Here is a 17,249-nt window from a genome sequence, read left to right on the forward strand (position 1 = left end):
CACGTGATCCTTTCGCTCTCACCATTATGAACGAAACAACTAGCATACGTCACTTCCGGTCCACACAGGAACCTCTTCAGTACGTCGGCGGGTCGCGAGGTGCGCGTGTGCGGGAAACGGAGGACGGGTTTTTTTTAATTTCCTTTTTTTTGCTTGCTTGCTTGCTTTTTTAAAAAAAGCTTCTCGGCGCTGTTTTTTTTTTTAATTCTCTGGTTTTCCTATCCTGACTGTCGGCCATGGCGTACCGCGGGCAAGGCCAGAAGGTGCAGAAAGTGATGGTGCAGCCTATCGTATCTTTCTTGTGGCAAGGCAGAGGAAGCGGGCTTCTTTGGAAAAGGGCGGGGCGAGGCCCGTGAGGGGATGGAGGGCGAAGGGAGAGAGAGCGGGAGGCATTAGGCCGAGAAATTGGCACGTTGCTCGGGTTCCCGTGTTCTCTGGAAGCTCTTTTTGAAGGGGGGGGGGGAATAGAAAGAGGTTGCTAAGTTGACAGAACTTATTCCCTTGGTGAATCAGCCAGTCACGCGTGCTCGAGTTAGTTATGGTGAGACTAAAGTAAATTGGCTGAGAAAACCGCCATGAACATCTGGGATGTGCTACTAAATTGAGTACCCAGATATAATTAATCCGGTTGGGAATAGGATTAACATGGCTAAAATCGATTCAGAAAAGCAACTGCTTGGTTTAAGTTTGAATCTGCGGTGCCTCAGCCATCAAGATGCTTTCATTTTGTGGGAGTTCTTGTGGGTAAAAGACTTGTGGTGCTTACCCTATCCTGTTTATTTGGACAGTTGGAAGAAGGAAATGTTTAATTTCTGTCAGAATGAATGGGGGTACTCCTTTTTATGTATTTTTTCCTAAATGTATTTGTGATAGAACCTCATTTTCCGCTACCTGCAGAATGTAAGTATACATAATTACATTTTTCAAATGTAACATGTATTAGTATAATTACTGATACTTAACAACAATGTGGTGTACATTGAGATGTTTTGTTCCCTTTATATATCTAATACAATCCCTCCCCCTTTAGCTTTAACAGGAAAGTGACCAATTAATGTGATTGAAGCATTTTTTGTAGAAAGCTACAGTAAATACATTAGTGTGCATTTCAGAAATGTTAAAAACAAAAAAATATTGACAGCTCAAAAAGTTAGTCAGTAATAGTGAGTTTGAGCTGTTTCTTTCAGTTTTTTTCAGAATCCTTGCTTCCGATAAAATTATTTTGTGTTGTAAATGGTTTTAAATTAAAATCTCCTTATTACACTTTGAGTAAATATCTTTTAATAAGGCTTTCATTTTCACTGAAAAAATGGCAGTGGAGAAGACTCCGTAAAACCAGTTGTTTTGGTGGTGGAGTTTCACATCCCTACGACCCATCCGCTCGCACAGAGAGGGACTTCTCCAGGTGCCGTCCACCAGACAGTGCCATGGGGCGGCGCCTAGGAGCAGAGCCTTCTCTGTGGCGGGCCCAGCCCTGTGGAATGACCTCCCCCCGGATATTAGGACCACTACTGACCTCCGCTCCTTCCGTGTCAAGCTCAAGACCCACCTTTTCCAAATAGCTGGCCTGGCTCAACCATAACTTCGTATCGCTCCTGATGGGTTTTTTAATTTAGTAATTTTATTTAAGGGGATTTTAAATTGTGTTTTTAATTGTCTTTCACTTATAAGTCAACTCTCCTCCATGCACATATGTATATGTCTCTGTTCTTTTTGTATATATGTTTGTCTTGTGTGTATTTTTATTTGTTTTAATTGTACGCCGCCCCGAGTCCTTCCGGAGAGGGTTGCGGCTAATCAAATAAAAATTATTATTATTATTATTATTACTGCCAATTTCTAGATACCAGAGAGCCACAAGAATTTGGGCCATGCAAATAAGATGGTAAGCCTGTACAGAATTCCACAATGTCATCGTTTCTTTGCTGTTTACTTTGCAGAGATCCAGGATTCAGGTTTGGCTATATGAACAAGTAAACATGCGGATAGAAGGCTGTATCATTGTAAGTATTGCAATGGCTCTCACATACATGTAAAGAAAAATATAACTTAAATAAGATTGCAAAAGGATATCATTTTGTTTTTAATTTCTTATCTCAGACTAAATGAAATCAATTAGTACAATAAGTAAACACATTTTTCTGAACAATCATCATTTGGGGTTAATTATGAAAAACCATTCACTCTATAGTTATCTAGACACTTACTGTGCTTGGGTTAATGCTGACCTTGAAAGCCTGCATCAATACATTCTCAGGGGTGTTTAAAACTGACCTAACTGTTAAGTACTAACAGTTATTTTCTTTTTCTGAATGTTTAGTTAAATAATTATTCACTTTTTTATGGTTGCTTCTGTGATTTGTTCATTTTATTTCATTTATGATACATCATTTTATTGTGGGAATTTTGATAGTTTAAAATGATAAGATGGAGATATTTTAAAATCAGAGTAATTTGTCCCATTTGATGAGCCTAACTGAATCCACCATTCTTGCATCTTTACTACCATCCCTCATTTTACTTCCTTCCATTAAATGCATTGTCACATTTCTTTGTTCTGGTTCACAGGGTTTTGATGAATATATGAATTTAGTTCTGGATGACGCTGAGGAAATTCACTCTAAAACAAAATCAAGAAAACAGCTGGGTAAGCTTTTTGGCAATATATATCAGACATCATATTTTGTTACTAGTAAAATATATTTATTTAATTTTGTGAAAATCCATGAAAAGAATTTCAATTTTGCATTTGAATACTAATGTACAAGCCTCCAAGTAGGCTTGGAACTGCCATTTCACAGTTCCATATATTTAATTGGCACATTACTTGCTAAGGTGAATAGTACAAAGAACAACTGAAAAGTCAAGAATAGGCAAAGGGTGAATACTGATCCCTCTTTCTTGCCAAATATCCATTAAGAAAAGTAGTACAATTTTCCTGTAAAACTAGGCTAAGACACAATGTGGGAACTTTTTTTCATTGCATTATTTAATCACAACTGAAGAAAGCTAAATTAATTGTATTGCTAATTCTATCATAATATATAATAAAATAAAATGCACATACACTTAAATGTATTACATTTTTTAATCATACTCTTTGCCTTTGCAGGTCGAATCATGTTAAAAGGAGACAATATTACTCTTCTGCAAAGTGTTTCCAACTAGAAAATACCTAGTGTTTCTGTTGTAATATTAATGTTTAATCTTTTTTTAAAAATGTGCTAGCTTAATGCTATCATTTCTGATTTGGTATCTGAGGCAAGAATGAAGACAGCAACTTAGTTCATGCTTCTGTAATTTTCAATAACTTTTACACTGGTGTGTAACTATTTCTTTATAAATAAATGTTTTTGTTAATATATTTACCTTCTTTATTACTATTTGGACAGCATTTTTGAATAATAAGAATGCCAGCAATAAACAGTTGTATTAGAAGATGTAGTTGTTTAAAGTACTAGTCAAAGAATATATAGCTTGAAAGATCAGATCCTAGTTTATGAGATGCTGTGAAATATGCTCTCTGAATAAAAAATGGGATCAATAGCATCAGATTAAAACTTAGAAATATAATAATGTATAACTCTTATAAATATATGGCTTAATCGTTTCTTAGAAGAAGCATAAGTTTATGACTGAACCTACAAGCCTCTGACTGGATCAGAAATAACCAATTTGTTCTATTTTAGAAATCTTGTTTTCATAACATTTGGGTACTGGGTTCGCCTTATTAAATATTAGGATTTGCCTTATTAAGTATTTATTTAGGATTTTATATGATATCTGTGTTGAAGTTCAAGTTTATTTTTTGAGAAAAATGTAATCACCCTTAGGTTAAGGAAGTTCACATATTGGCTGCCCTGCTGTGCTTCTGTTATTTATTGGAGGACACTGTCCTACACAAGACATTAAAAAAGCAGCTTGACAAGCAAAGTTAACACGATAATAGGGATTTCCTTGCTTTTTAGGTAAAAAGTTCATCTCCTTAATTGCTGCTCTTTGCAAGTGATATGTTCAGAGAACTCTATTCCCCAGAATAGATATAAGGAGGAGTGACTACTTGTGAGTATAGAGGTTGCTCAAGAAAGCTTTAAAGATAAACCAATTTCCAGGAGTGAATTTACTGAGTAAACATGGAATGAAGATTCAATCACTGAGTGAACACAATTGCTAACAATAATTTGGTAACAAAGCTCAGTGAGAATCCTTAACAAATCTTAGGTCAATAGTACACACTTGGTTGAAAGGGAACAAGACGAAATAACAGCTTTTCTATACTGTATGTGACTCCTTGAGAAATAGAAGTAAAGATGAACAGTTATTACTATATTTGAGATTTACCGTACATGTACCATGTTTCTGTTCCTACTTGAAAATTATCTGACAGTTATAGCAAGTGCAACTATATAGCAATTTCGGGAGAAAATACAAACACTGGAACTGCAAATTACCATCCTCCATCCTTGTGAAAGAAAATAAAAATTATTTGACCAAACAAACAAACTACAATGGTAAATTAACAAATATCTCTCTATAAAGAATAGAAACAAAGAAGCAAATCCAGTTGTATATGCTAAAGCTGGTAAGGTAATAAATGATTTTTGGGCCATTTTGTAAACAAGGAAGAGATGGTCCAAAGCTGGAAAAAGGATGGCCCAAAATCCATTGACTTGAAAGGCTCCTGGATCTAACTTTTAACTGGATATATAATACAGTACATCTACTTTGGGCTATTCTTAGCCACTAACATATCTGGTGCAGCCATCCAAATTCTGAAAATAATTAATTATTACACTAAATAGTGCTCCATCTTTTGTATAATTGGAATTCCAGGAACTGAGATAAAGGTCACATGAGAAGCACAATCCCAGTGTCTTGTCTGTAATATGTCTCTGGCGCAATCTTTGTTAAGAGGTTACAGGCTGTATGCCTCTGTTTCTTCAACTCTTTGTCAGTGATCTATGTACATATTTTTGTTCTCAATAGCCCTGAAATGCAATTACAACAATCGTATGATCTATTAACAGCACAGCTAGTATTTCAGATTTCAGCAAAGGTCCTAAAATGCAAAAATACAACAAAGACAAAATAATAGTAAATTTAATTAATTCCTAACACCTATTAATATATAGAGTCTGAAAAAAACCAATAAGCATCATCCAAACAAAAAATGCACCAGTACACAAAAGTAATATTCCATTTAGATTCAGTGATCAGTTGTACCACTATGAAACTCAAATTTTTCACAATGTCTGCTCATTCGGAAAAAAGGGAAAATAAAACTGCCACTTGTCCAAGTGTACAATTCTAGACTGAAATAAACCAAATCAAAACCATTTTGATCGCCTCATTTCAAAATGCAACTACCGGTAGTTTAAATCACTGAGAAAATACCTAGATCATTTTAATTTAGAAAAAGAACAAGCTAAATATATCAAATGTAATGCATGTTTTATAAGAAGGGGAAATAGAGGAAAGTTATATTAAACTCTGCAGTCATTCAATAAAATGGAATGAATGGCTGGCTGAAAATAGATAGGCATATTATTTTTTAATCCAGTATTTATATGGTGAAAATAACTTCTGGAAAATGCAAGTCTTCACTTTAGAACACTTTTAAAGAAAATTAGACTAATCAATAAAGAATAAGGTTATTAGTATTTCTAGTCTTGGCCATATATTGCCTGCAATATATGGCCAAGTAATTAGGTAATTGACTACCGGCTGCTCCAGCATATGAATGGGAAATTGATGTAACATTTTGGAAATTTCTTCTAAGCAGTGGAGTTGTTTTCTTCTTTTTTGTAAGCAGTTTTATCAACTTGCCTCTCCCAAAAGTGATTCTCTGTAAATGACTTTCTCAATTGCAAATAGAGCAGCCTTTTCTGAATGGAAAAAGATTATAAAACAAGGCAATATACATGATATTTGGCCATATTTCCTTAGTTTTGTCGGGTAATGCCTTCTGATTCAGTAGTAAGATATGACCAGTATGCCCGGGTACAGGCGTACCAGTGCCTGCTGGGAGCACCAGGTACTGTTCTGGTATGGGGCTCAGGAGGGCCCACCCGCCTGCTTGCCCTCCTTAGCTGTATTTGAGCCGATAGGGGCTTACGTACAGCTCCATCGAGCAGCTGGAGCATTGTGGGCGGTAAGTACACATGTGTGCTGCGCGTGTGCACATGGTAGACGTCCGGCCCCGTTGCAGCATACCAGTTGCAACGGGATCTGGAACCCACCACTGTTCTGATTTCATTACATATATTTTGCTCAGTGATATTATTTTCTTCATATATTTTCTTAAGATGTATATTCAGGTTCCTAAAAAAAAATTAAACCTTGTTGGTTCTTGTAAGAATGCAATGGAAAGTATTTGATTCTATCAGAAATGCTGCAAAATATGAAGAACTTCCAAAGCTTGGTAGAAAATATAGTCATAGTTATGGACAGCAGAGGGCACACCTGCCTTAAGCAAGAAAGATAATTCTAGGATAATAGTGTGTCAGCAATATGGTTCCCACAGTACTGCTGTCTGCTGCTTTAAAGGCTCCAAAACAATATGGAAGGATGAGAAATTCTACCAGGTATATGTAGGAATCCATACAACTGCAAAAGAGCACTCTTGACTCTAATTTGCCCTTATCCAGAGAGATTTCCGTTTTACCAGCCAATAGAAAGTAGAATAATCTCCAAAAGTCAGATTTGCTTCACTTTTTGTTTCATATTGCTTTACAAATTGTATTGCTTTATAATGTGTAGGACTGTTCTATTGCCTGCAACTGAGCAAGAACTGTCACATTCATTCAGGATAAAACCACTGTAAAAGAGGGCCTTTATAACATGGCATAATCATCACGTTGCAATATATTTGCAGAAGTTGTCAATCCCAGTCTGCATCTTGAAGTTGTGGAGGTAATCATCATTTTTTAATCAATACAAATTACTTTATGGTGGGGGTTAATAGTATATGGCACATTACCCTCTACGAAGTGAAGTCATCATTTCCTTCCGTTCAGTGATATTGATGGCTCAGGACCTAGTTACCTCCGGGACCGTATGCTGCCCCATACATCCCTACGACCTATTCGCTCGCACAGAGAGGGACTTCTCCAGGTGCCGTCCACTAGACAATGTCATGGGGCGGCGCCTAGGAGCAGAGCCTTCTCTGTGGCGGGCCCAGCCCTGTGGAATGACCTCCCCCCGGATATTAGGACCACTACAGACCTCCGCTCCTTCCGTGTTAAGCTCAAGACCCACCTTTTTCAAATATCTGGCCTGGCCCAACCATAACTTCGTTACGCTCCTGAGGGGTTTTTAATTCAGCAATTTTATTTAGGGGATTTTAAACTGTGTTTTAACTGTGTTTTTAGCTGTGTTTATTGTCTTTCACTTGCAGGTCTACTCTCCTCCATGCACAAATGTAATTGTCCTTGTTTTTTCGTATGTATGTGTGTCCTATGTGTATTTTATCTTTTTGACTGTACGCCGCCCCGAGTCCTTCGGGAGAGGGTTGCGGCTAATCAAATAAAATTTGATTGATTTGATTTGATTGATGTTGAATTAATGCTGGAAAGCAAATCCCCATAGTTTTAGACAAGGGTTTTCTAGCCCTGTCTGGTGAAGCCCAGTTTCAGTCAGGAATATAGGAAATACACTGTCATGAACATTCTTTGAGCACGTGCAAATGAGTAGTTGATCAGACCATTTCATTTGTTTACAAGTGAAACAAAGAAGGTTGGATGCCATTCAGATTCGAGACCAGAATCCATTACCTGGCCACTCCAACCTACTGAATAATATGAGTGCCATACAACTGCACAATAGTTAATTAGGATTAAAACCATACAGTCGGTTAAAAAATAACATAAACTTAATATCAGAAGGGAAGAGTTCAAGTGCACATCAGACAAGACAGCGAAAGGAAGAGGAGGATTAAGATGACCTAATTTTACATTGTATTTTGCAACCTACGTTTTGGTTTGGATGAAAGAGTAGGTTTGCTGAGAAAGAAAAGAGCCTTAGAAGAATGTAACCTGGGATTTAATTGGGATGTGTATTTATGGCATAGTAAAGTTAATGTAGATTTTAGAATATCATTTTGTGAGAAGTGCCCTATTATGAATATGGAATAAATATAAACCTGGGTTGTGCCTCCAAATATCTTTATAGATCTCTGCATAGGAAGCACTCTATAGAAAAAAAACAACAGGCAAAGGAAACTGGTTAACAGATCAAATCTAGTAATACAAGAAGATGATGAACTTAAGATGAGTCAAGAGAACAATTGACTACTAATGTTCAAATTTTTACACAGATAAATAAATAATGGAAACTGAACAACATGAGACAGAATTTGAAAATTAACTATGTACAAATGATGAATATGTGATTGCAAAAATGTATAAACGTTTGTTAAGATTTATAACGAGGAGCAAGGAGTGCATGACAAAATGTCTAGGAACTTTGGTTATAATACACAGAAATGTGGGTAAATGGGATGAAATTCAAATTATAATTTGAGGTCAATTTTTTAAATAAAATAATGTATCTTTAGTATATGACACGAGATAAATTATCAAAATGCATAAAGTTAATTCTAGCCAATGTTGAAAATCTGAAAAATATGAAGATATAATGCATGGTGTATTTGAACAAAAACAGATATTGACACAAAAGAAGAATAAAATAAAATAAATTGATACAAATACATGTTGCAAAGATTCGAAAAGATTACTGTTTCTCATGTGGTTCTCATATGTAATCATGTATAAATTTGCAGTTGGGACTATCTAATGCTAAGTAATCAAATAATTTAAACTAGCTACTTCTCAAGAAATACAGTCATCAGAACATTTTGTATGTAACCTTTTTTCGGGCAACGGGTGCATTCATGAGGGGGTCTGGGATTGAAAGAAGGTTGCCATGCCAAATAGAACACACTATCAGATTTCCTTTCCATCTAAAGTGCAAGTGTATTAATGAACAATGCTAGTTTCAGATCAGTGGGTGGACAGCTTTCCTGTTGAGGCCATGAACTGCTGTTAGATATGGATTCAGTTTGGTCAGATTTCCTGTGTGACTTAAAGGAAGTCTCCAAAAGTCTATTTTGCATCTAAGGACTAACAACACTTTTATCAGCCAACTAAATCAATTTTAATAATTCTGGCTTGTATTCTAAGACCTGAAAAGTCCAATGTTCTCAAGCCCACGTTTCCCAAAGGAAGGAGGATGAATTCAAAGGGGGAAATCAACGAATGAATTCTAAACTATTGCTCTATGCATTGATTTTTCTCCTGCAAATACGTCGCTTGTTGCCACTTCTTCCTCCAATTAGGTTCATTTCAAGGTTGCTATCCCAGCTGTTAGAAAATATTATAGAGGTCCAGGGGGATGAATATATACTCATGGAAGAATTGGCAAGTGGGAAGGGTTTGTATCTCTTATTTATCTGACCAATTCAACTCTACAAATGACACCTCCTCTGCATTTCATATTTGGTAATAATATATACCTCCATGCCAATGGCTGCATCAGAAATAATACTCAAAGGGAACTACCTCATCCACTCTCCTGGAGCCACAATTGTTTTATCTACATATAGTGCCTGAGACTTGTAGTCCTAGAGTTCTATGTAACTGGCTTACATGACTATTTTAAGATATGAAATCTAGACTAATGACATATGTATTGAAGCGATGGTGAAATTAATTCCTGATTGTATCACAATATGCCTTTTTGGGGCCTACTACTGTCAGATATGATATGAAATCATGATCCGTTAAACACCCTAACAGTTCTACTTTCTTTTGGTATTGCTGTACAGTTTTTCGTCAAATGTTAGATATTCATTTAGGAAGCATAGCTTTTCCTGCTAGGGAGATGAAGTAGACTTAGAACTAAGGAGAAATTTCCTGACAGGTAGAACAATTAATCAGTGGAGCAACTTGCCTCCAGAAATTGTAGGTGCTCCAACACTGCAGGTTTTTAAGAAGAGATTGGACAATGATTTGTCTGAAATAGTATAGGGCTTCCTGCTTGAGCAAGGGGTTGGACTAGAAGACCTCCAAGGTCCCTTCAAACTCTGTTATTCTGTTACTCTCAAGCATTGAAGAAAATCAAGCTACAGGGACAGTTTGTCTGTACCAGTCTTCATCATCGTACTAGTAGGATCCAATGATAGAATCAGACTAAGCTCCTTGTTTATTATCTTGACTGGAGTGCAAACATACATGCATGTAGCCAACTGCATTCATTTTACAGCTCCTAGAAGCTGTTCAGTCCATGGTTTGGGGGCATTTTCAGATTCCTGGGGGCAGAATGAATGCCTTGCAGATACTAAAAACACTGTTTCACCTATTAAATATTCCAAAACACTTTCCCAAAGCAGATCTTGGTTTTAGGGATACAGTACTCCTTGCCATACAAAGCCTTTGGCAACTCATGAACTGACAGCATTTATGCAGCCTTACTCTGTTCTGAGCATTGCTTGAATCTGTTCTGTTTCCATTTCTTGAGAAAAAAAGGTCAAGTGAAAGTTATGTAAAAGATTGACCAAGGCAGGTTTTTAAAGGCAGCAGCTTTTACATTTTGAGAGGGAGCGCTAGGCCTGATGTGGAAGGGGGATGGAGCACATGCATTTTGGCTCTTGGTTTGATTCCCTAGCACCAAAAAAGAAAGAGATGAAGGATGCTGCCTATGATGACAAAATATTGAGCAATTGGGTTTGAAGCTAAAATGTTCGCTGCAGCATTTGCTACCAAAGATAATAACATGATTTTACAGATGGGTTTGAAGATAGAATACATGTTTTTCAGTCTAATCACTTGTTCTCATCCACAAAAACTATGGGGATTTTTTGCAAAAGAGGAAATGGGCATCTGAGTCAGAGCTCACACCTATTCCTGTGGGCATAAAAAGAACTATTTTTTTCACCTCCTGTTGGGCAATATATTTTCACCTCCTCTTCTGCTTTCTGTTTCTTCATTTTGTTCCTTTTGTTTTCATATAGAATAAATGGTCAGCAATGGACGGAGAAAAGGAAGTCAAATATTAGAATAGCTAATTGACAGGTCCAGGATGGTATTGTCAGGAGACAAAAATTCTGATGATTTATGAATTCTTCTTCAAGTAACCTCTATTTGGTTCAAGAAATAGTGCATTGCCTAATGAACCCCCTCAACAGAACAATTTGAAGCCATAAGTCTCCCAACTGTTTAGTTTATTAATTTATTAGCATAAGTGTTTCTTAGGGACTTCCCCCATTCCTAATAGACTTTCCATAATGTAGGCTCAGCATGATCTTACATTATGTAAAAGTATGAAACATTATTACCAATAATCACCATTTCTCTGTAACATTACAGGTAGTCCTTGACTTACAACAGTTCATTTAGTGACAGTTCAAAGTTACAGCATCACTTTAAAAAGTGACTTAAGACCGTTTTTCACATGACCTTTGAAGCATTTCCATGATCATGTGATCAAAATTCAGATGCTTGGTAACTGGTTCATACTTATGATCATTGCTGTGTCCCAAGGTCATGTTGGGACACAGCCTTTTACAGCCTTCTGACAAACAAAATCAATGGGAAAGCCAGATTCACCTAACGATCGTATTACTAATTTAACAACTGCAGTGATGCAGTTAACAAATGCGGCAAGAAAAATCGTAAAATGGGGCAAAACTTACTTAACAAATTTCTCACTTAGCAACATAAGTGTTGGGCTCAATTGTGATCGTAAGTTGAGGACTATCTATATTGCCATAATCTCCCACTTTGGTCAGGTTTGATGTCTTCCTTCAGTGAAATAGGAAATAGAAATGGCTTCTAGTCTGAACTGAACTCCTGTATTAATTGGCTTCTCAGGCAGCACCATGTAGACACTGAAAATCCATGCAAGAAAATTAAGCATTAATGTCTCCTGGGATGATCACTGTTTATTTTTATTTTGCTACAATCTATGAAGCTTTGCCTTATGTTTTTGGAAGGTGGGAATGCCAATAGACAACGCATTTCCCTCCAGTCCTAATCCTTAGATCATGGAAAGTTGATAGTAGGGAAAGAGAGGGGAGGGGAAGAGGAAGCAGGAGGATTTACACCTGTGATTTTCCAAGCTAGGTCATTTGCAGTAAGCACTAGGTGGTCATATCTAAGGCCTTTTATGTTTATGTTACTTTAATTAATTACCCAAATTTCTATCTCACAATCACAAATGGATTTGTGCAGCAGATTTTCTAAAACTTTGCCGCGTCTCAGCAGTATTGCTATATGCCAATAATTGCTCAATACCTCAGCAAACCTGAATGAAAAATAGCTAACTTATATAATTTACTGTCTTTGTATCTCAAAATTCCTTAGCCTTGTTCATTCCCAGCCACCACACTCTAGGCACTACTTCAGCATGAATTGCTGAACTACAGCCAAAATACCATGGCCTTAAAATTGGGGCTACCATCTCTGAGTTCAAAAATTCAGATAACCACTAGCAACTAGATGTGGAACATTCTAATTGTTTGCTCTCATTTGGGAGGCATCTGGATTTTTACAGTTCAGTTATGAAAGCCCTTATAATGTGCTAGAAACCAACAAGTTGCTTTGCAGCACATTCATTTTTCATTTGGAAAAAAAAGTTAAAATACACTGATGTGACATGTCTTGACATTATGATATGATATGAGATATGAGATATAATATGAGATAAAGTGATATATGAGCAGGGAGCTTTGGAAAACACTAATTATGTTATCTGTCAAGATGATACTTGCATCTATTCTATTGTATTTTGGAAGCCTATAGTGTCGAAGCGCTTGTGATCAGGAAGGAAAGATGGTGGTATATATGACTTTCCATAAAATGTATAAATTAAAAATTGCTTTCATTTCTATTTAATACAATACAATACAATAGTAGAGTTGGAAGGGACCTTGGAGGCCTTCTAGTCCAACCCCCTGCCTAGGCAGGAAACCCTATACCGTTTCAGGCAAATGGCTATCCAACATCTTCTTAAAGACTTCCAGTGTTGGAGCATTCACAACTTCTGGAAGCAAGTTGTTCCGTTGATTAATTGTTCTAACTGTCAGGAAATTTCTCCTCAGTTCTAAGTTGCTTCTTTCCTTGATTAGTTTCCACCCATTGCTTCTTGTTCTACCCTCAGGTGCCTTGGAGAATAGTTTGACTCCCTCTTCTTTGTGGCAACCCCTGAGATATTGGAACACTGCTATCATGTCTCCCCTAGTCCTTCTTTCTATTATTTATTCTTCAATATAATATAGATTTTGTAATATGGAAAAAATGGCTTCACACCATCCATGTAATATTGCAGGCTAGAGTGAGTCCCCCTTCTCAAACTCTGTCATCTCTCTACTTTTGACTTGGATGTATTGATTTATTACTACTTTTGTGAGCACTAGATTGATCAGGAGGAATTTGCATGTGAAAATACACAGAGGATGCTGCTGTTCTGTTTGAGCCTATAGAGATGCAGAAGACATCAAAGGAATACATGTGAATCAAAATAAACAAAAAGAAAATTAGATTTATCTCATATGTCCACCAACGTCTACTAGTGTCCTAAGTTCTTTTCTGCTGGAAATACAACTCTTGCAGTTTTGTTCTGGGACCCTTTACCTATTTATCTAAGGTGCTACTCTAATGTGCTACTCCACAATGTATCAGAGCTTTGTAACTCCCATCAGCCTTGAAGTGATCTCTCCTCGATTGGCTTTGATTTCCCATTTATGGACTTAACTAATGGAGCCTGAAATGGATATATATATTCTCCTAGTATACCAGGTATAAAAATTCATATACAGAAATGACATAAAGGAAGTAGATCTATTTTCAGGTATCTTTTGAGGAGATTAATCCAGGTTCTTTCAAGCTGGTGCTCTCCATTTGACATACCGGATGAGAATTCTGAGAGTTGTATCTCACCACATCTAGGACACATTGTTACACCTACGAGTATTAGCAATGGTGTTTTGGTCCCTCTTATCCTTCTGAAGTTGGATAACTGAGTTATCAAAGGTAATTTCAAAATTCAAGTGTTTCACAGTTGTGGAGAATATTGAGGCTTATTTTATGCTTTTGGAAGAAATGAAATGTGAAGATGTTATTTTATATGCTCTATCACCGCACATATTTTATAGTTTATAGTACCCATAAGGCCAAAGTTATAAACATTATATATATATATATTTTTCAAATGAGGGTTCCTCAAACTGTTATCTTCCATATATGACAGAATGACGGAATTCACAACCCACAGAATGGCTTAGCACATTAAAAATAATTACATTTATTTTCACAAAAGCCATCAGTCACTAAACACACAATATCATCAAGACATGATCATTCAATCTAATTCCATCCAAACTGTATCCAGATTTTGTTCTCCCCAGCTAGGCTAAACTGATGAATTTAGGAAATATTACAAAAAAAAAAAAGACAGTGACAAAGTACTTGCATAGTGTTGTGATGAAAGTACATGAATATGTTCATGAAGCCACCAAGAGTTAAGTTTTACTTGAAAGAAACTTTTTAGTATTTGTCAATGAAACCAGTTTTGTAGATGGACCGTTAGACTTGGAGGCTCCAAATTTCCAATCAGATAAGTCCAGCAATTTCTAAAAAAAAGTACTTAATCCCCTGTAGGTAAAACCAGGGAAGCATTTCCTGACCTCTTAAAATTTAACAAATTAATGAAGGGAAGGCAGAAAAAGTATTCTATTAACTTTTTAGTCTTTCAGACCAGTATAGTTATTCTAACTAGCATTATCTTGTTGAATGAATGATCCCTTGTTTGATGCTTTTCTCCTTAGGTATCAATAATTGGGAGACTGAGCTTGGGAGCTTCCGTATGCAAGGCATGTCTTCCACTATTGAGAGAGAGCATTTACCTCAAGGGGGCGCAACTATTATGAAACTTGAATTAACTTGCTGTCTGCAGTTTGGAATATAAGCACAAAGACATCTAAGTTAAAGTACTGTTAAAGTTTATTTTAGGCACTAGAAAAGTTCCCAATATTTTTCATTTGATTCAAAATGGTTTGACCAATAATTAATGGGAACTATTTCATGTTTACATTGCACGTCTAAACATTTCCATATTGCACTATTCTCAAGAAAACTACATTAACATAACATATCCCTGAAGTCACCAACATTTAGTTCAGAGGAAGGAGACTTGACTTTTTCTTTACCTTCATCCTTTGCAATTCAAAGACATAAGAAAACATTTCTTTAAAAAAAAAAGAAATGTAACCTATCAAAAACAATAAAAGGAAATGTACAATCATTGCATTTTCCAAAACATTTTGAAATATGACAAGAACAATTACTGTTATTATACCAAACAACCTGTGGGTTTTTGGCTCATCCTTTCAGAGATATTTCCCTACCTAAACAGAGAAATAGAATTACCATGGGTGGATTGCTATTATTTTGGTTTCAAAATTAAAGAAGAAAACATCATTTTAATAAAAAAGAAAGACATGTAGTGAGACAAATACTGTATAGAAGTTTTTTGTTTAACAAAGGATGCTTCAGTGACATTTATGGCTGCCATTCTTTAAGAATATTCTAGTTTTCACTTATTTTTCCTCAGCTTAAAGTGATATATACAGTAGCTGACTATGCTGTAATGCCAGTTTCTCCAGATAAATCAGCAATTCTTCATGGTTTGTCCTTGTATTTTATGTATAGTGAGATTTTATGTATACAATTTCCATGTTGTACTGTTGTCAAGAAAAGTACATTAATGTATCCTTGAAATCAGTAGCAGTTGAGCTCAGATTGAAGGAGACTTCACATTACATGTATCTTTTACAATTCAAATACATTTAAATAAATGCATTTGGATAAACATTTAAACTGAACAACGGGGACAGAGAATTAATTGATACAAAACATTTCTGTCCCCAGCAATCTAAAATTCATAGGGTTATCAGTGCATGTAACATAGATGTTTGTGCAGGTAAGATTATCAGTCCTGCTGTCAAGCAAAACCAAGCATTTAATAGTGAATGCCATACCATGTGCATGAATCATACAAGTGGCAAGAAAATAGGGGCAGTCAGGCACAACACAGGTTATGTAGACAGTAAACACAGGGACAATCAAAATGGACTCAAATGTCTATACACCAATGCACAGAGTATGAGGAATAAACAGGGTGAATTAGGAATTCAAGTAAATGAAGGTAGATATAATATTGTTGCCATTACAGAAACTTGGTGGGATGAAACCCACAATTGGAACATACAGCTAGAAGGATTTAAATTATTTAAAAGAAATAGACCAAATAAAAGAGTTGGTGGAGTTGCACTATATATAAGAAATAACTACATCTCTACAGAAATAGAGCAGAACAATGATGAGAACTATCTTGAATGCATTTGGGTCAGTATTAAAAGGGGAGGGAAATGACATTGCCTTACTACAGGCCACCCAATCAAGCAGAGAAAGTAGATGGATTTTTTCCTAGTCAGCTAACTAAGGTATGTATCCTGACATCAACTGGGAAACAAACTCTGCACCAAGTGGAAGATTCAATAGGTTCCTAACAAACCTAGTAGACAACTTTGTTTTCCAAAAGGTAGAGAAGGGAACAAGGGGATCAGGCATATTGGACTTAATTCTCACTAACAGAGAGGAAATGATAGAAGGTGTTGAAGCTATAGGAACCTTGGGGGCAAGTGATCATGCAATACCAGAATTCAACATTATGCAAACACAAGTAGTAGAACGAAGTCAAACTTGAGTATTGGACTTTAAGAGAGCTAATTTCAATAAACTTAGAGAGAGCTTGGGAAGGATTACATGGATGAGAATCTTCAAGGGGAAAACAATTCAAGAAGCTTGGGAAATTTTGAAAAATGAGATTACAAAAGCCCAGTCTAGCACAATACCAATGAAGAAGAAAAATAACAGCTCCCAAAAGAAACCAACATGGCTGCATAAAGAACTCTTTATGGATAAGGATAAGAAAAGGATAAATATAAAAAATGGAAAGAGGAGGACATAACTAAGGCAGAATATCAGCAAATAGCCCGAGCCTGTAAAGATGAAGCGAGGAAAGCTAAGGCTCACAATGAAGAAAGGCTTGCCACAAAAGTAAAAATTAACAAAAACAAGCTTCTTCCAACATGTTAAAAACAAGAAAAAAGTTAACACTGGAAGTCTTTAAGAAGATGTTGGATAGCCCTTTGTCTGAAATGGTATAGGGTTTCCTGCCTAGGCAGGGGGTTG

General features: G+C 36.2%; 1 protein-coding gene across 1 annotated transcript; it reads left to right on the forward strand.

The window, feature by feature from the left end:
* Nucleotides 1-51: 51 nt before the first annotated feature.
* Nucleotides 52-3,364, forward strand: SNRPE (small nuclear ribonucleoprotein polypeptide E). Its single transcript, XM_081948848.1, has 5 exons — nt 52-290; nt 874-900; nt 1,941-2,003; nt 2,569-2,647; nt 3,113-3,364. The coding sequence occupies exons 1-5, from the start codon at nt 237-239 to the stop codon at nt 3,166-3,168; spliced, it is 279 nt and encodes a 92-aa protein (XP_081804974.1). The 5' UTR covers nt 52-236; the 3' UTR covers nt 3,169-3,364.
* Nucleotides 3,365-17,249: the final 13,885 nt, after the last annotated feature.

The sequence above is a fragment of the Natrix helvetica genome (assembly GCF_964273705.1).
Source record: "Natrix helvetica genome assembly, chromosome: 3".
Classification (NCBI taxonomy): domain Eukaryota; kingdom Metazoa; phylum Chordata; class Lepidosauria; order Squamata; family Natricidae; genus Natrix; species Natrix helvetica.

Bases quoted from the DNA above. Each gene is read 5' to 3' on its own strand.
- SNRPE (XM_081948848.1), top strand. From the start codon at position 237: ATGGCGTACCGCGGGCAAGGCCAGAAGGTGCAGAAAGTGATGGTGCAG. The intron at 291-873 runs GTATCTTTCTTG...TATTTGTGATAG, and splicing joins AAGTGATGGTGCAGCCTATC to AACCTCATTTTCCGCTACCT. The intron at 901-1,940 runs GTAAGTATACAT...TTTACTTTGCAG, and splicing joins TTTTCCGCTACCTGCAGAAT to AGATCCAGGATTCAGGTTTG.